This window comes from Cataglyphis hispanica, chromosome 20 (genome assembly GCF_021464435.1).
Source record: "Cataglyphis hispanica isolate Lineage 1 chromosome 20, ULB_Chis1_1.0, whole genome shotgun sequence".
In the NCBI taxonomy this organism is placed as follows: Eukaryota; Metazoa; Arthropoda; class Insecta; order Hymenoptera; family Formicidae; genus Cataglyphis; species Cataglyphis hispanica.
Genome location: NC_065973.1, coordinates 4300001 through 4319996, shown reverse-complemented (window position 1 = coordinate 4319996; position 19996 = coordinate 4300001). Strand labels below are relative to the sequence as shown.

Genomic DNA, 19996 nt, shown 5'->3' with positions numbered 1-19996 from the left:
TTCTCTCTCATATATATAAAAAAATGTCGCTCGCTCTAAAATGAGAATTATAATTTTCTAGAAAAACGCGCGACGATATCCGTTTTCATTGGAAAGACCAATCAGAGAGATGGACAAGCGGCGAGCGGCCATTAATGACGCGCCAGAGATCCAGCGAGGGGGGTCGTTATTTTCACGCCATTTTTCACGACAGAGTCAGCGGCACTGGTGTCGCCCGACGACGACGACGACGACGGGACACGGGACGAGTGGAACGACGACGACGCAACGGTGTGATCATCATCGCGCGTATGTGTCGTCGAACTGGTGGACGTACGGGAAGTGGCAGCAAAGAGTGAAGAGTGCGCGAAAGTTCCTGGTGACCAACACGACACGTATTGTACATACATTACGTACGAATGCACGCGAAATCGAGTGAATGGGAAAAAAAAAAAAACGAGATCGTAGTGGCACAGGTACGGAATACCATCCGTTGTCTGCCTCTCGATATAGGAACTAGGTTACCGTCAGATCGGACTGATTGATACGAGAGATAGCGCGGGATGTTTACGGGGAATAGTGCGTGTTGTCGCGAAGAAAGTGTCTGGCAACGTCGTTCGTTCATTTAATTCGCCCATTTTTTTTTTTTTTCATCGCGTCAACGGATTCTCTTTCGTGTGTGCTTTCTCTCTCTCTCTCTCTCTCTCTCTCTCTCTCTCCTTCATCTTTGTATATGTGACTTTCTGTGCATGTGTAATAGTTTCTCGATGTCTCCCGATCCTGCACGGAGGCAGTAAGCAAAACAGCAGCTACCTATCGAAGGGCTGTCGTCGTGTTGTGTCAACGTAACCCACGGCAGCAGCACCATCACCACTACCACCACCATCACCATCACTACCATCATCATCATCACTACCACCGACGTCTCTTCAGTAATTAAACCAAACAAAATGGACACCGAGATAACGATTGAGCGAACATTCGTGTAGAGTAGCCTCCCTCTCGTTCTCTCCGTCACTCTCCTCCTCCTCCCCACCTCCCCTTCCTCGCATCTACCTGTTTTTTTTTCTTCTCGTTTCCTTTAGATGGACCTCGGAAAAGAGACATGGGATCGCCGTTCGTACAATTGTGAGTCCTCCTATCGATCATTATCGGGAATAAATCGTCAATCTAGTCGCGCGATTCATCCATCTCCGATGAATCAGGTCTGCTCTTTTGGAGTCAGCATTTTTCGTGTAATCTCATTCCTTATGCATATACATTCATTTCACGAATTAATTGACACGACTTGCAAACACCAAGAAGAGCAGACCTTTCGAGACTTGCCCCTTGACAGACGATCGGCGGGCATGCCATCGATTTGTTTATTTTGTTTAACAGAGGTCATCCACCTGCATTCGACGCTTCTGCATCATTTGGGTGATCTCTAGTGTTGCAATAGTCGGATTGTATTAATTTTTTTTCTTTTAGCTAGAGCAGAATTTATTTTCCCGCGTATTTGACAGATTACAGAGTTCTTCACGTTGCAGTGCGAATAAGCGATATTTCTTGCTTTTTTAAGAGCGATTCATCTTGCTGTAATAACGATGCGATTATCTTGAGTGAGAATATGAATGTTAATATGCAAAAAAAAATTAATATTAATATCTATTTATAACATCCTTATGAATCCATATAATTTTTATTGCATGTCTCTTTAAAAGACTTCTTCAAGTCAGTTTATAAGCGACAATTCCTCGTGGATTTTTGAGGACAGGTTTTTTTTTTTACATATGTAATATATCTCTTTGCAGAGAGAAAGATGGAGTGTTTTTTTATTTTACATATTTAATAATTTTTACATATGTAATATATCTCTTTGCACAGAGAAGGATAGAGTATTTTTTTTATTTTTTTTTTAATTTTCCTCTGAAAAATGACGCTGATTTCTCTCTTAACCCTCGAGATATATGAGCTCCTGTTGTTGGACGAAAGCAATTGTCGAATTTGGGACCGTTATGAGACGAGGGATTTGAAATCGCGTCGTATATGCATGTGTGTATATTATATATATATATATATATATATATATATGTGCGTGTGTGTGTGTGTGTGTGTGTATGATCCCTTTGCATTCGTCCGTCACATACGGCTGCCATTTGAGCGTCACACATCGAGAGATGTATTCGAATCGATACCTGCGGAATACGATTGGTTAATCGAATATCCTACGCGCGGCTATCCGGACTTTATGTAAGCTAAAATCTGATTGGTCCTCTTTCTCGCGTAATTTCGACTCCTGTCTTGCCGCTACCAATTGCGCGGTGCGCCTTTACCGCGATATTGAATACTCGATGGGTTGCCAGTGTGATTCGCCAGTCCGTTCTTCTCGTCGTCTTTCTCTGTCTTTTTCTTTTTTTCTTCTTCATCTTCTCTCTCTCTCTCTCTCTTTCTTTTTTATCTCTTTCTCGCACCGTTACTGACTATCCTTTCACTAAATTCGCACGACTTCGTACACCAGATACATACTACTTGATATGTACACACACATACACATACATATACATGGTATGCACATAAATTTATCCGTCATAAAGAGAGTTCGCGCAAGTGTTTGCAAGTCTCGTTCTATTTTTATTCACATTTCCGCTAAGCAACGTATTATAATTAGAATTTTTCATCGATATATAACGATAATGACAAGCCTCATTATTATTTATCATTGTCTCATTTTATTTATCATATTTTTGCTTCAAGTTTCAGTCGCGTTAGAGTAAAAACTACAGCATTCCTGTGTTTGTTTGGGTCCTTGGCAGTAATGGAAGCTTTCCAGCAATAAAAAAAAAAAAAAAAAAAAAAAAAAAAGAGAGAGAGAGAGAGAAAACAAAACACAGGTAGACGCAATGTCACGTAATTTGTTATCGAATAAAGAATAATTTTGAAAATTTTCCTATTTGACAACTAATCATATGACATTGTGTATATTTAGAAGCAAATTTTTTTATAACCTATTTTTGAGAGATAAATATTTTTTTTTAAACTTTTTCTTCCACTCAAGTTAGGATATTTTTTATGTACTTTGCGTATTTTTTCATCTTTGTGAGGTTTTTTTTTAATGGGATTGTGTTTGTGATTTTTACTCCAATTGATATAGCTATAGGGAAATTTATGTAATTGAAGTTAGCTCCAAGTGACGAGGTACATATTGGGCACGGGGATGATTTTCAATATGCGATCTCTTCGATAGAGTACAATTCGAATACATGTGAAGGCAGACTTTCTTTTCCGTCATCTCCGCGTGCATCTAGATATTGTCAGTGTTCGTGGGCGATTAACATGTTTGCGGAAAACGCGATCGGCGATAAAGGGAAGAGACACGGCAGGCCTATTCTTATTTTATTACACTTTCCCTTTGTATTTAAAATCGAACATAAGCAATAAACATACTCAGACACGCCATATATGCACGTATATATGTGTGTGTGTGTATTTGTGTACAAGATGACGAGAGAAAAGATGGAAATGTTCGAGAGAAAATTTGACAATGGAAAGAAACAAAAAGGCACGGAAAATTGGCTCCGTTTTCTTCCTCGAAATTTTTATTCTTTCCAAATCCCAACTATATGTATACACACACACACACACACACAACACTTCATTGTTAAATTCACCGCAATAAGTGTCAAAGGAAGAAGCAGGTAAAGACGGAGCGGATCTGTAACGGGCCTGTTACATCCATTCGTTTTATCTACCTACGCTTCTTACACTTCCTCTCTCTCTCGACGAGAGGAAGGAGGGGAGGAGCCCGGATATATTCATCTCGTTTTGAGTGCGAGAAAATACAGGTAAAACGGATAGACCTAACAATTTACGAGCGACGAGTTACGCTCCTCGGGCTGCCGTCGTGCACCTTCCGAAAGCGCCCGCGCGCGCGCGCGCGTATACGTACACAATACACGCATACACGTGCGCATGGGCCACAAGCCGGCCCGCAACGTACATCTGACACAGCGGATCGGAGCGGGAACGCGCCCGCGCGCGCGCGCGCGCGCGTTGGAGAGGGGCCGAGGGGAGGGGAGGCCGGGAGATGCGCCCGCCGCCAGGTGGTGCGTCGAGCGAGAGCGGTGTGCTCCTGCTGCCGCTGCCGCGCGTGTGCCTGCCTATGCGATAGGATAGAGGTGCTCGCTCTCTCGGCCGTAACACTCCGGGAAACGAGTACATTTACGTGCGCGAAGAGTAGAGTGATATATACATATACACACACATATATATATATATATATATATATATATATATATAAATAAAAAATAGTGGTGGTGCTCTGGCCTCCTCCTCCGTATTGGAACGGAACAGGACAGGGTAAGCGAAGACAGACCTCCGCGAGTGGTGGGGAGGGAGACGAAGCGAGCGAATCATTTGTGTGAGACTTAATGAGCGAGCAAAAAAGAGAAAGAGATGAATATATATATATATATACATATATATATATATATATATATATATATATATATATATATATGTATGTATGGATATAGATATGTGGAATGATTTCGAGCCTACGCGGACACACGCTCGCAGCCGCCGTTAGTGAATATCGTGTGATGTGTACGAGGGTGGTTTTTCGTACGAGACCCTGAGCGGGAGCGTCGTTCCTTAGCTGCGAGATACGTCGCGAGACGACATAGACGGGAGCGAAGCGGCAGTGCACTATCTTTCTCTCTCTCTCTCTCTCTCTCTCTTTCTCACTCACTCACTCACTCACTGCCTGCTTGGCTGACTGGCTGGCTGGCTGGCTGGCCACTGTTGGAAACAGTGCTCCGTGCGGACAGAGACAGTGCGACGCGGAGTGACGCGCTGCCGCCCGATGTCGGAATATCGAGCGTCGCGGTGGCCGCGCGATAACGACGAATTCTCTCTCGCGGTGGCCCCGGAACGGAAATCTCTCTCTTTCTCTCTCTCTCTCTCTCTCTCTCCGCGTCGCGCTCTACCTCTCTTCCTTTCTCTCTCTCTCTCTCTCTCTCTCTCTCTCTTTCTCTCTTTCCCGCAATAATGGCGTACTTTCCGTAGTCGTCGGGTTCGTCGTTTTTTTTTCTCCTTCGCTGGCTCTCTCTTCCTTCCTCTCTTTCTCATCGTGATCGTCAGCGTCGGTCGTCATCGTTATCGTGGACGGCGCGAATGATCCGGGGACGCTCGTCTTCTGTGAGAAACTTACCGTCAGGCAACGCCGATTTTAGCGTATGCCATAACCCTACGATCGAGCCGCTTCTCACTTTTACGGCTCCAAAGACGCGACGATGAAATACAATCGAGCGTGAATCGCCGCGGTGAGGGAGAAAGAGAGAGAGAGAAAGCACAGTCTCCTTTTTCTTCTTTTTTTTTTGTTTTTTATTTTTTATTTTTTTTTTTCCTTCACCGTCGTTCGTTCGGTGCAGTTTCGACTGTTCGCTTCCCGTCTGTCTCGCTCTCGCACGCATATATACACGAAGTGAGTGTATTTTTGTTCGTTTTCCGCCGAGACACGAGAACATTCTCCTCTTTTTCCTCTCTCTCTCCTCTCTCTCTCTCTTTCTCTATCGTGCGATGCTCTGTATTTGTCAGTGTGTATCTGGTTCGATGCTCCAATTTTTTGTCTCACCTCTTATACCTATCTCTTTCTCTTTCTCTCCCTTTTTCAGCATTCGCTTCCTCGACGTTGTATATATGAATCGGCGATATCGCGCGCCGATTTTCGTCAGTGTCATGTTCCCACGGAACGTTTATTTATGAAACGGAGCAATGCCATATTGTTGTACGCGAGAAAGTCACGATAGCGTTCGTAATAATGCTCTGCGTGCGTGCGTGCGTACGTGCGTGTGCGCGCGCGCATGTAAGTGTGTGTGTGTACATTAGTATTGTTTCGGTAACAGTTCGTCATCAACGTGATATATTTCTCTGGGTGTTACGTTTTGATCTTAATCTTTTCTTCATAGAAACTAGCCAACATATAAGGACTTGTCAGAAATTTCCGCGTGACGTTTGAGAGACATTAATTATCATCATTGAGTCATACATGAAACAGACTTCAGTTCGTCCGATAATTTTTGTGCGAATATATATTAACCGTGCGATGCGATAATACGCATCGTTCATTGAACTTTACACTGTGAAAAAGAATGCGCAATTATTAATATAAAGTAGCATCTCTCGTTGTGTGCGTTTTCTTGTAATTTTTTTTCTCCCTTCATTTGCCCCCGCGGAAAGATTAATGCGATGTTTTCCAGATTTGATTATTCCTCAGGATTTGGCTGCGATCTTATAATCGGGACGCCGACCTGTTTACCTTCCAGAAAATCGTTCGGGTAGAGAATGAGAGTGAAAGAAGAATGAAAGAAGTAGAACGACATTTTACAAAGTCGGCTGTTTTGGATCTCGGGATCGGATAAGGCTTCGAGAAACAGCAAGATAAATCGCAATCTTATAACCGATAGAAACTGCAGCCCTTTTCTTTTCTGAGAAATTTCAACATTTCATTCATGATCTTCGAAATTAAATTTGCGTTTATCAGAATCTAATGACGTTACAAAAATATCTCATAAAAGATGATATATACTCAATTATTATGTAATATATTATGATTACTTTTAATTGTATGCTTTTACACATTTGCATATCATTTTTTTGATTAATATCTTTTTCTAAAATTTTTTAAAAAACTTTTTAGTAGTACCACGTGTTTTTAATGCATGGAATAATAATAATAATATATAAATATACAATGGATTGTTGCAAGCTGAGATGTATTCCGAGGGGGAAAAGTTATGGCGATTATGAGAAATTTAACCATAAGCGTATAGCTTTTCCCCTTCGGCGTATGTCACTTTAACAAAAGGGAATCAGTAAGAATTTTTAAAGTATTACCGCGAAAACTTATCTGGAAAAGTAAAGTGAAATATAAAATTCTGATTATTTCAGGCAACAAGAGTTTGTATTTACCATGGGCACGTTATTGGCTATAGAAGAGATCGTACAATATTCTCATAAACCTGAAATGGGGACGAAGAGTCCTTCAGCGTAGACATGGACTACGATCTGTTTGGTGAAGATGTCAGTGGCTCGATGCTCGAGGCTCTTCCTGATCTCGGAGGGAACGATCATTTCGATCCTGCGCCTGCGAATAATCCCGTAGCGGTGTCCAGGGACGGTATGAATTCTGGCCCTAATGGAGGAGGGAGTTACATTAATCAATCTTATAACATTTCTCAAGAATCTCCGATACAGAAATTAACCTCATTCGGCGGATCTGAATTTGGTAGCTCGAATCAATTGCAAAATCCGTCGCAGCGCAGTATGTTTAACCAAAATCTCGGTACGTTCGATAGTAGCAACACGCCTCAGCGTGCTATGGTGCCAGGCGCCTTTCAAAATCAGACCCGCAACATTGCACCGCAACAGCACAGGGGGCCTCATCCAGGTAGCGGCGCTCAGTATCCTAGCTACAATGACAATATGTACTCTATGGAGCAACACTCGATGGCTAGAGCTAACATGAGTATTGACCCCAGCCAGCAAGGTTGGCCGGGTAACGGAAGCGGATACCCGCAAATGCAGAGGCATTACAATCAAATGGCTCCGCAACCTAGCACGTACAGGCAACATATGCCACCACAGTATTCTCATCAGCAAGATCAAGCTGGCGTTATGAATCAAAAGATGCAGCAACAACAACAACAACAACAGCAGCAGCAACAGCAGCAGCATTTCAGTGCTCAACAAGGAATGATAGGTAACATGGGAGTTTTGCACCAATCGATGCAAGCCGGCACGACTAGTGGTGTCTACCAGCACATAGTCGGGCAACATTATCAACAAAGTAATTCGGTAGCAGCAATGTATCAGACGTCTCCCGGCTATCCTGGTTTTGCCTCGGCCATTCATCAGCAACAACAGGCTCAGCAAGCACCTCAAGCGAGAATGCCGCATCATCATCCAACGCATCCGACACATCAACCGCATCCGTCCCATCCTCAACAGTATCCTCAGCATCCCCCTCAGCATCCGAACGCGCAACAACAACCGACAATGGATCCTCAATATCCTCATCATGCTGCTTCGATGTTTAATCAACCGCAGCACTCGGCGCCGCCTCCACAACAATTCGGCACGACAGCAACAGCTAAGCACTCGACGAGTCCTCAGTATCGTGCCGCCTTCCCGCAATTGTCGCCACAGATGTCGCCACGGCCGCAAATGTCCCCGCGTCCGCCCGCGGTGCAGCAGCAGATGTCTCCTCGACCCATCATGTCGCCTGCCAAACCTACACTGTCGCCACATCCTCATGTTCAGCTTCCTCATCAGCAGGGCAATCAATCTAACGCGATATCGGTGTCTCCGTGTCCACCCACGTCTATGCAAATGAATCCATCGTCGCAGCAGCAACAGACTACTTTACAGGCTCTTGAACAGATGGTTATGCCGGGAGTCGCTGTTTCAAATTCTAACGTTCCTGCTTCGGATCAGTACAATCAATTCCAAACGCGTCCGCCGATGTCGCAGACACCAAGTGTTTTGCCGCAACAATCGACGGCGCAGAGTCCGATGCCGGCTCAAGTCGCGGGGCCTAGAATGCCGATGCCCACTCAATGGCAATCGCATCCGCAGCAGCAACAACAGCAGCAGACACAAATCAGGCCGAATATCGGCGTAAGTGAGGATAGAAGCGGCGTGGTCGAGCCTCAACAGATGCCGATAGTATCCGAGCAGAGCGCGTCGATGTTTCCCGTTAGTGGACCGGAGGCAGCTGTACATAATGCTGCGGAAACGGCGACAACGACGAGTACAACGACAACGAGAGAACCGGCGACGACAACGGAGAACATCGTGCAAAATCCGATCGAAACCCCGAAGCAACCGGAACCTGAGTCCTCTTTGCATCAGAGCATTCAACAAGGTCAACAAATAGATGCAGCTGCACAACTTGGTCCACCACAAGTAGATACCTCACAAAATAACTCGCAGAGCCAATTAACTTTAGATCATACATCTACAGCAGGGAATATACCTACGTCGTCGAGTATACCTTCGATTGAAACGGTGCAGTCTCTTCCAGTATCCAGTACAAGCGGAAATATGGAATGCACAAATGTGACTACATCGTTACAACAACAGCAACAACAAACAGTTGCGCCAATTCAAAATCCTGTTTCTAGTATCGATAATCAGGGTGCATGCGAAACAAAACCTCAAGAACAAGGTGTAGAAGTACATCAATCTCCTTTGAGTAGTACGACACATCCGCAACAAGTTATAGGACAGCAGCAACCTATTAATTGTCCTCCGCAACAGCCGATTCAACAACAACAATCAGTGCAACAGCCGGGGGTACAGCAGCTTCATTTGGCTCAGTCACAAATAGTTTCATCTCAGGCAACGATACCCCCTTCTCAGCCACAGCTACAATCGCCGCAACAATCACAAATGATTCAGCCGCAACCTGCTCAGATGAACCAGCAGCTGCAACAGCCACAGCAGCAAATATCTCAGTCTCAATCGCAGCAACAACTGCAACAGATTGCACCTGCTCAACAATCGCAGATTCCTCAACCTCAACAACCTGTATTGAATCAGACACAGCCGCAAATCTCGGCGCCTCAACCTCAATTGGGACAACCGCAACCACAATTGGGACAAGCACAGCCTCAATTGGGAGGACAATCGCAAGCCCAATTGGGACAACCGCAAGCTCAATCACTGGCACAGACGCAGCCACCGCAGTTGACACAATCGGCGGCTCAACAAGGTCCGACATGCATTACGCAACAGGCTCAATCGACGACGACGACACCTCCGCAGGCGCAGGCATCTCATATGCAACCTCAGCAGGTTGGTATGCAGATGCCACAGAGCGCACCACTCATACCGTCTCAGCTGCAACCATCACCGATGCAGAATCAGGCATCCCAGATGCAAAATCAAAACGCTCAGCAAGTGCCCGCCGCGCATTTGAACGCACAGCAGATACCCGCGGTTAGTCAAACCGCTGGTATGGTTTTGCCGCCGCATCAAGCCGCGGTTCCCGTGCCAAATTCGCAAACACCACATCAGGTATTATTATATATATTTAAAGTGTTCATCTCGCGGTGTGTTCAAATATTCTAATATATAATTTAGAGTAATATATCAATCATCAATATTATATTATATATAAATATTATATAATGATCTGTAATATAATAATTATGATATGATGTGATATAATATTCTATACATAATCAATTACAACATGATGAATATTAATATCATGAATGTTTTCGAATGATAGTATCATCCTGGAGGTGACATGATCACCGGCAGCACGATACCGAACATGTATAGCATGCCGTCTAATCCTACACAAACCCCAGTCACGACGGGTGGCTTCGGCGCGGCCTGCGCTCCTCTCACGCATCATCAAGAACGAGCTGCTCTGCAACAACAGTTGCAAGAACTGTACTGCATGCCTCCGGCTTCAGAAAATCAGGAAAAGATTGTTGCCCTGCAAGAGAAGTTACAGGCGTTGCAGCAACACGAGACTAATGACCAGTGTAATGGTGGTCCCCAATGTATCCTACAGACGCCGATGTTTACAGCTGCTGTAGTCGATAGTCCGCAGGTAGGTGACGCGAAATTGATGGATTAATTACTAGTTCCCTAGAAGAAACTTGATTAAATAATTTTTTAAGTTTCACAGTTTTTAAAGTGTTAAAAATATATGAGCAGGATGAGCTTTTGCAAGAAACAAATTTTTGTAGTTTATATATTTCGTGAAAATACACATAATATAATAGTGCATTTTTTAAAGAAATAATAAAATGTACAATCTGTAAAATAAATGTTTCAATTTTATATTTAAAAGTAACACATTAATGTATTTGTAATGTCTTATTATTTTCACAATACTTGATAAAAAAAATTGCATGTACTATTTCTTGTATATGTATATTTTCTGTTACATCTATTAAATATTGCGTTACTCAAAACAGGTCTCCAGTACTACTGGACGTGGTCGTAGCAAAGGTACACAGCGAGCGAAGAAAAATAGGAAAAAAGCTGACAAAGAGGCGTCCGCGCCTACTACTGCCATTCAGCAACAACCCGAACAACCCTTATCGGACAATAAAGTCACGCCAGGCGATAGTAGCAATATCATAGACAGTGTTGCAGACTCGGAAGACATAAAGCCGTCTTCTGGAGATATGGAGGAGGAATGGAATAAAGGCAGAAAGTCACGCTCGCCGCGGAAACCGCGCAAGCCGAAAGAACCTAAAGAGCCCAAAGAACCAAAGCCTAAAAAGGAGCCGAAACCCCCAAAGGAACCGAAATCCCCGAAAGTGGCAAGGAAAAGGAATAAGGATAAAGACAAAGATTCTACAAAACGTAATAGGAAGTAAGTATCATCTATGAAAAACATATATTACATTTGCATATTATAAAATAACATTATATTTAATATTACTATTTTTTTTTACAGAAAAGTTATACAATCTGAATCTGCCGACGATGATGCTACACGCGAAAACGAAGAAAGTGCTGTTTCGGATTCCAGTGCTGTTAAAGATGCTGAGACGAAGGTTTGTGAATCGTCCATACAGGGTGATCAAGAACAGGTAGATTCTTCCACCAATGAGCCTCTAACCGATGTAAAGGAAGAGGGTAAAGATAAGACAACGGACGATGCTCGGGAGGAAGAAAAGAAAGAGGAAAATACGGAAGCGACTACTGCGACTACTGAGAATGCTACTGGCAATAAGAAGAAACCCGCGGCTAGAAAACGATCGAGTACCAGTAAGGCCTCTGGAGGAAAATCTTCTAGAAGTTCCAAGTAAATGATAATACTCTTTATTCATATATCCAGTTAAACGCATAATCTTCTATAAGAAATTTAAATTGTAACTCTCTATTGTCACTTTTCACAGAAAACGTAAGAGTCGCATTGCGCCCGATTCTGACGGTGAGGAATTAGCAGCGACACCTCCGCCATCACCAGAAGCAGGCGACGATGTGAATAAGCGACGTTCTGCGAGAAATACTCATCGTAAGAAATATGTGGATGACGTGATGTTACGTTTCTCCGATGACGATGTTCCTCTGCAAGACTCTCAATTATCGAAAAAGGTGGAAGGGGCGAACGCTTCAAAACCTGCTGCCGCTAAGAAGGAGGGTGCTGAGGGTGGCGAAGTCGGACCTAACAAACCTAATTTTGTATACATTGTACATATCGTTTGATTTGCTTACATTTTATATATAAAGATTGTTCTAATTTCTTTAGTTGATTTTTTGCATATTTTTTTCGTAGAACACTACTGATGAGGATTCTATGGTTGTGCAACATATTTTATGCTCTCGAATGGGAAAGAGAGAGGTTAAGCCCGTGATACCGAAGATAGAAGCGTCTCCGGAAAAGAATGGAAATGCGGATAAGGAAGAATCTGCTGATAATAAAGATAAGACGTCCGACAATCCCGTGAAAGAGGAAGATGTAGAAGATACCGAGAAAGAAACGAAGACTGAGGATACGACCGAGGATAAGGAAAAGAGTGAAACCGATAACGCGAAGAAGGAAGATGCAAAAAAACAGGAGGAATTGCCTGGAGATTCTAAATCAACCGATACCGCCGTAATTGAGGCAAAGCCACAGCTTATCGAAGTAGAAGAATATTTTGTGAAATATCGAAATTTTTCTTATTTGCATTGCGAATGGAGAACAGAAGAGGAAATGTATAAGGGAGACAAACGTATTCAAGCTAAACTAAAAAGATTTAAGCAGAAGCAACAACAAAACACCAATATTTTCGAAAATGTACTTAATATTTTTTATTTCAACTTACGAATAAAATATATTGAAATAATTTTACATTACATTTCCTGCCATTAAAAAATTAGCACCGGTACAAATTTAAATTATGCCTTTATTCTATGAATTTTTTTTTCTTTTAGACCGAGGATGATCCCTTTAATCCAGACTTTGTAGAAGTTGATCGAGTCTTAGATGAAGCAACTCACACAGATCCACATACTGGAGACACAGTCCGACACTATTTGGTGAAATGGCGATCCTTGCAATACGAAGACTCTACTTGGGAATTGGAAGAAGATGTTGATCCTGAAAAAATAGCACAGTTTGTGAAATTTAATAAAGTGCCACCTAAGGAGCAGTGGAAGGTATTTTTTTATTAATTTATATGTACATTTTATTGGAAATTAAAATTATATATAATAATTTACTGTTTTGATCTATAAAATAACATACATATTTTCTATCTTTTAGCCAAAGAAAAAACCCAACGCTGCAGCTTGGGTAAAACTGGAGGAATCGCCGATTTACAAAAATAATAACAGTTTAAGACCGTATCAATTGGAAGGATTAAATTGGCTGCTATTTTCGTGGTACAATGGACACAACTGCATTCTAGCCGATGAGATGGGATTGGGAAAGACAATTCAGTCTCTAACATTCGTGGATGCAGTTTACAAATACGGAATTCGCGGACCTTTTTTAATCATAGCTCCGTTGTCGACCATTCCAAATTGGCAGCGAGAATTCGAAAGCTGGACTGATATGAATGTCGTAGTATATCACGGATCGTAAGTATATTGAAAGTGTTTTTACATGCATCTGTATGCATAAAAAAGTGGAATAAATTATTGATATATTTAAATTACAGTGCAGCGAGTCGTACTATGCTTCAAGAATATGAAGTCTATTACAAGAATGAAAAGGGACAGCAAATCAAAGATTTGGTCAAATTTAACGTTTTGATTACGACATTTGAAATCATTATAACCGATTTTAACGAACTACGTGGATACAATTGGCGACTCTGCGTCATAGATGAAGCTCATCGATTAAAAAATCGGAATTGCAAACTTCTTGAAGGACTGAGACAATTAAATTTAGAGCATAGGGTACTTCTGTCGGGCACGCCGCTGCAAAATAACGTCAATGAGTTATTCTCCTTGTTGAACTTTTTGGAGCCGCAACAGTTTTCGAGCAATGAGGCATTTCTGAAAGAATTTGGCAATCTAAGCAGCGAGGGTGAAGTAAACAAGCTGCAACTTCTCTTGAAACCAATGATGCTACGTCGTCTAAAGGAGGATGTTGAGAAATCATTAGCACCGAAAGAAGAGACCGTCGTCGAGGTGGAACTTACGAATATTCAAAAGAAATATTATCGCGGTATACTCGAGAGAAACTTCTCGTTTCTTGCGAAGGGCACCACGTCGGCAAATATTCCGAATCTCATGAACACTATGATGGAGTTGAGAAAGTGTTGCATCCATCCGTTTCTGCTGAATGGTGCCGAAGATCAGATACAATTGGATTATAAGACCGGCGAAAAGGAGGATTCCGAAGCGTACTATCACGCGCTAGTAAATAGCTCCGGAAAGATGGTATTGATCGATAAATTGTTACCTAAACTGAAAGCTAGTGGTCATCGAGTCTTGATATTCAGTCAGATGGTAAAGTGTCTAGATTTACTCGAGGATTATCTGCTATATAAGAAGTATCCTTATGAAAGAATCGACGGCCGGATTCGCGGAAATTTACGTCAGGCTGCAATCGATCGTTATAGTAAACCCGATTCAGATAGATTCGTCTTCTTGCTTTGCACAAAAGCTGGTGGACTCGGTATTAACTTAACTGCGGCTGATACTGTCATTATTTATGATAGTGATTGGAATCCGCAGAACGATTTGCAAGCGCAGGCACGTTGCCATCGCATCGGGCAGCAAAAAATGGTCAAGGTATATCGTCTGCTTTGCCGTAATACATACGAGCGGGAGATGTTCGACAAGGCCTCTTTAAAATTGGGTCTCGACAAAGCAATCTTGCAATCTATGAATACCAGCCAAGGCGGCAAAGATCCCAGCAACAAACAGCTAACGAAGAAAGAAATAGAGGATCTATTGAAGAAGGGCGCTTATGGCGCTATCATGGATGATGATAACGCCGGCGATAAATTTTGCGAAGAGGACATTGAACAGATTCTCGAACGGAGAACTCAGGTTATCACAATAGAAGCTGAGAAAGGCTCAACATTCTCAAAAGCGAGTTTCGCGTGTTCTTCGAATCGATCGGATATTAATATAGATGATCCTGATTTTTGGAAAAAATGGGCGAAGAAAGCAGAGATCGATACAACAGAAAAGAAGGAGGAGGACGAGTTGGTGATATCCGAGCCTCGGCGAAGAACACAAATCAAGCGTTACGGTCACGATGAGTCGGTAGTCGATATGTCTGAGTTGGACAGTTCAGACGAGAACAGTGACGATGACACGAGTATCGGCTTGTCCGGCAGAAGCAAGAAACGGCGCGACAAGTTCGGCAAGAAGACACGTAAATTCTACGACGAGTACGTGCCACGTGAAGGAGAGGTGGTGTATGGTAGTTGGGCGCGTAGCGAGTGCTTCAAGGTCGAGCGCGGTCTATTGACATTCGGCTGGGGTCGCTGGGAGGAGATCCTGCAACACAGCCAGTTTCGACGCGGTTGGCGCGAGATTGACGTTGAAGACTGCGCGCGTGTCATTCTGCTTTATTGTCTACGCTACTATCGTGGCGATGAGAAGATTCGTAGCTTTATCTGGGACCTCATTACTCCAGTAGAGAACGGAGAGAAGGTGAAGAACGTATCGGTGAACACCAGCAGCAGGAACAGTCGCCAGAAAAAGAAAGGCCGCGTCCGAGAAGGGAGGGAGACCAGAGGCTCAATCATCAATGGTGGACCGAGTGATCCTAATCATTGGAGCAACGCAGAGAAGTTCGATGGGGATATCTTTCTGGAGAGCAATTATAGGAAGCATCTCAGTCGACATGCTAACAAGTACATATACATATAGATAACTTTATATTAGTTATGAAAAATTGATAAGCAATAATCAAATTCATCTCCCTTTTCTTTTTGCTCTTTTTTTTTAATTAATTATTTTAAATTTTAAACTCTTATTTTTCTTAAAATTATATAAAGCTACTTGAATTATTATTTTATTATAGATCAAATTTCTGCATTAATTCTTATTCAGAGAATTTGATTGTTATTTTTCTTTACAGAGTATTATTACGCGTGCGAATGCTGTATTACATCAAACACGAGATTATTGGCGATTTAGTTCAACACATCTCTGACGGCGTTCACGTCAGGTGAGTTGGCATCGTTTTTTTCTTCTCATGACGCTTTTTCGTATCATAAACTACTACCATCTATCACAGATTCGTGTATACTCACATATGTGCTTACCACGGAGCTTATATAGTTGCATGTGCGATGTATTTGTTGATATCCTGGGATCTGTACAAGGAATGCTCATAGAGCAGGATCACCGTTGACCCATGTAGCTCAGCAGAAGCGACTACCAATTTTGTTTTTTTACCCCCCTCCCTCCCCTATGCTACTAATACAAAAATCATTTTTTCCCCCATCCTATATATGCACGTAACACGCGCGCTCGCGGGTCGCTACAAGAGATACAATCTCGCACACTTCTTGGTAAAACGGTCGCGAGGATGATCGAATCTGCAAAATAGTGGTAAGGAGCGTAGGACTTGTCGCTAAGCAGTGCACTGTAATCGAAGGGACAGGCAATGTTCGAAACGTGTGATTTTTTTTTTTTTTAAATCCTTAGTCAAGAATTCGGATGTTTGTGTGGCATAAAATCTTTTGTTGAAATTTTTCTTTTTACGAAATTGCATCGTATTCGCTGCGAGGATAGATATCTCTTTTTAGAAATGTCTGTTTATATTAATTTCTATTAATAGTGAAAAATTTCTCCTTTATAAATTAATGAATACACACACTGATGTATCGGCACGCAGAATAAATTGGCAAATCTTGTAAATCGAAACCGCCCCTACAGTGCGTTGCCGATAGACCCTCCACAGTTGACGGAACGACCGGCGAAATGGTGGGACACGACAGCAGATAAATCCTTAATAGTTGGCTGCTACAAACACGGCTATGAGAATTACGACCAGATGAGGACTGATCCCGCGCTTTCTTTCATTACAAGCTGTCCTCCCCCTTTCCAGAACTCTCAGAACAAGAGTACCGCCGAGTGAGTACCTTAGTATTTTTTTTCTTTATATTTGTTATTTGTTTCTCTCATTCTCTCATTCTCTTTTTGTCTTATGCGCTGCCTAACTATCCTAACACATAAGCCGCTTGCACCGCTTTCTACATATGTATGTGTGTATATATATATATATATATATATATATATATATATATATATATAATATACATATATACATACCTATACGCTCTCTTAGACGGTCATAGCTTTTATTTTCAGCAATAAAGTGGCGTATATAATGTTCACTCAACCTCGCTCTCTCTCTAACGTCTTTCGATATCTTCTCGCAAGATATTATTAATGCAGAATGCTGTGCACTTGCAGCAAAAAATCAAGCGTAAAGAATTTTCAATCAAAAATTTTAAGACGATACAGAGAACGCACTGTCATCCTTTTATATTTTGAAACTTTTCTGTTGGATTTCTTCGTATGTGAAAAAAAAGAAAAACTAGATATATTAAAATAGATCGTCTAATTTTGCTGTAATCTTTCTATTTATAAATCAATGTTACGGAACGAAAAAGGAAACGATAAGTCCAATAAATAAATAAATAATATTTTTCTCATTTTTTTCTGATTCCCTTTGTATTACAGAATGAAATTTTAACGGAATGTTAAATAATTTCAAAGTTTCTTGTACATGATAAAAGAGCATATCTGTCTTATTGGGGAAAAAAGATTTACTTGATATTATTTCATGCATATCCTTGTTATATAAATACTATCTTGGATTTATTCTGAAATTTTAGCAGCAGCAGCAGAGACGATAATAGTTTGGAGAACGACGTGGACGATAGCGAATCTCCCGGAATGACAAAGGACTCGAAAGATTCCGACAAATTTAGAGAAACACCAGCGGATTCTCCCGCTATTTCGAGTAAAGCGGATACCCCGATACCGGAAGCTAGCGGCAGTCATGACGGAAACGATAGTCTTCTTCCGGACGACGAAAAGACTTGGCCATCCGTAGTAGATCTTAATACACGATTACGTCGCGTTATATCTTCTTATCAACGGACCGTTAATAAGAAGGAGGATGTTAAAATTATTCCAAAAAGTGGCAAAATAGGAATGGAAAGTGAGACTCCTACTATAAATCATACCGGAATGATGCACGAACCGCCCTTGAATATGCAAGGATGGGATTTGCAACAATTAGCGATGTATCTTTTGGTTAGTATATAATAATTATTGCGTTATTATATATATATATATATATGTGTGTGTGTGTATATATTAAAAATTTATGTGAAAATTCGTCTGAATAAATTATACGAAAAGATTTAATGGGCAATAAAGGGCCAATTTAGGCTCTTTTTGGCCCTTTATTATTTATTGTTTATATATATATATATTAAATAATATGTTAAATTTTATTTAAAAAATTCCTTATTGGCATTAATATCATTTACAGAAAATGGAAAAAAGGGAGAAAATGGAGGCTATAGTAAAGGAACGAGAACGAACTCGTATCGAGGAGCAAAAGGCCAAGTGGACTCGCCGCGAAGAAAGCGAGTTTCTGCGAGTGGTGTCTACATATGGCGTTAATTATGATAGAAAGAAAGCTCAATATGATTGGACTAAATTCAAAAGTATCGCCAGATTTGACAAGAAGACGGACAATGACCTCACGGATTATTACATGTCGTTTAGAGCAATGTGCAAGAAAGTCTGCAACGCGAAATTAAACGAAGAAGAAGGTGCGTATCTTTTTACTATAATTAAATTTTTAAGTATATATTCAATTACGTATAATTGTATATATAATAGAGATTTCATCTTATCGAGAAGTATTTTACATTGTTGACGTTGCAGATTTTACAGATGTTCCGGTGGATCAGTTGAGTCCTGCCAAAGCGAGACAGATACTTGATCGCGTCGATCTCCTGAGTAAGATTCGCGAGGAAATTCTGTCGCATCCGCATCTCGAGGAACGATTGTCGTTATGCCAGCCATCAGGAGACACACCGGATTGGTGGCAACCTGGAAAACACGACAAGGAATTGTTACTCGGAGCTGCAAAGCACGGTCTCGGACGTACCGATATCACTATACTAAACGATCCAGACTTTTCCTTTCACAAACTTCTCACGAGAGGGATGTATGCGGGCACGCAAACACCTAAAATAATGGACAAGTCCGAAAAAGCGATAAAGATCGAGAATAGAGAAGATATCTTGAAATTTGACAAGGATGAGATACTCGTGAAGCTGGAAAAGGGCGAAGGAACTCTAAAGATTGAAAAAGTTGGAGCAAAGAAAGACAAAGATCAAAGTATTACCGATAAGAAGTCCGAGAACGCGGACTCCGAAAAGAGTCAGGTGGAATTGACCATCGTCAAAGCAGAGACTAAATCGGAGGAAAAATCAGTTAGTAACTCGTTGATGATCACTACCGTCGCAAGAACATCGGATGTGGAGAATGTTACTGTAAAAAGCGAAGACAAAAGTGAACTAGCAGTAGAACCAGTCAAATGCGATAATATCAAAGTCAATCAGACTGGCGTTGCCAAAGAGACTGATGAGAAATTAGCGAAGGAAGCTAATTCAGAGAATGCCGAGAGTTCTACTGTCATGGAAAAGGAAAAAGAGGATAAGACTCAAGAAAAAGATGTTAAACAAGAAGCCGAATCCGCCGAGAAATCGAACGAATTGCAAGTGCAAGATATCGAGAAAACGGAAACAGCCGAGGGAAATATAGAAATTAAAGAAAACTTGGAAAATATCGACAAGGTTGCTGAGAATATCGAGCCCGCTATCGAGGACGATAACAAAGCCGGTGCAAAGTCAGATAACACGCCAATTAAAGAAGAATTAGAAACGCAAGAAGCGAAGAGTTCCGACATTGCCAAAGAAAAGACGAAGATTTCACAGATTGAAGATAAGTGTAGCGTCCAAGCTGCGGAATTGAAAGCGATGTTCCCGGATCTGGAAGTAATACAACCGTTGTCACGATT

At 41.7% G+C, this 19996-nt stretch overlaps 1 protein-coding gene across 5 annotated transcripts in view; it reads left to right on the top strand.

Annotated features, from left to right (window-relative positions):
- The first annotated feature begins 184 nt into the window (after window positions 1-184).
- Window positions 185-19996, top strand: part of LOC126857117 (chromodomain-helicase-DNA-binding protein 7) — a 24823-nt gene continuing 5011 nt past the window's right edge. The window contains exons 1-15 of one of the 5 annotated variants that reach the window (XM_050606253.1): window positions 185-1107; window positions 6910-10038; window positions 10256-10585; window positions 10956-11359; window positions 11444-11794; window positions 11889-12183; window positions 12269-12772; window positions 12910-13134; window positions 13241-13557; window positions 13638-15794; window positions 16022-16111; window positions 16825-17022; window positions 17793-18213; window positions 18455-18740; window positions 18856-19996. The exon at window positions 18856-19996 is cut by the window's right edge and continues 115 nt beyond it. In XM_050606253.1, coding sequence (XP_050462210.1) covers window positions 7015-10038; window positions 10256-10585; window positions 10956-11359; window positions 11444-11794; window positions 11889-12183; window positions 12269-12772; window positions 12910-13134; window positions 13241-13557; window positions 13638-15794; window positions 16022-16111; window positions 16825-17022; window positions 17793-18213; window positions 18455-18740; window positions 18856-19996 — 9743 coding nt within the window. In that variant the 5' untranslated portion in view covers window positions 185-1107; window positions 6910-7014. Of the gene's footprint in view, window positions 1108-6909; window positions 10039-10255; window positions 10586-10955; window positions 11360-11443; window positions 11795-11888; window positions 12184-12268; window positions 12773-12909; window positions 13135-13240; window positions 13558-13637; window positions 15795-16021; window positions 16112-16824; window positions 17023-17789; window positions 18214-18454; window positions 18741-18855 lie in introns of all 5 variants that reach the window. The other 4 variants (XM_050606254.1, XM_050606252.1, XM_050606256.1 and 1 more) reach the window with 4 other exon arrangements.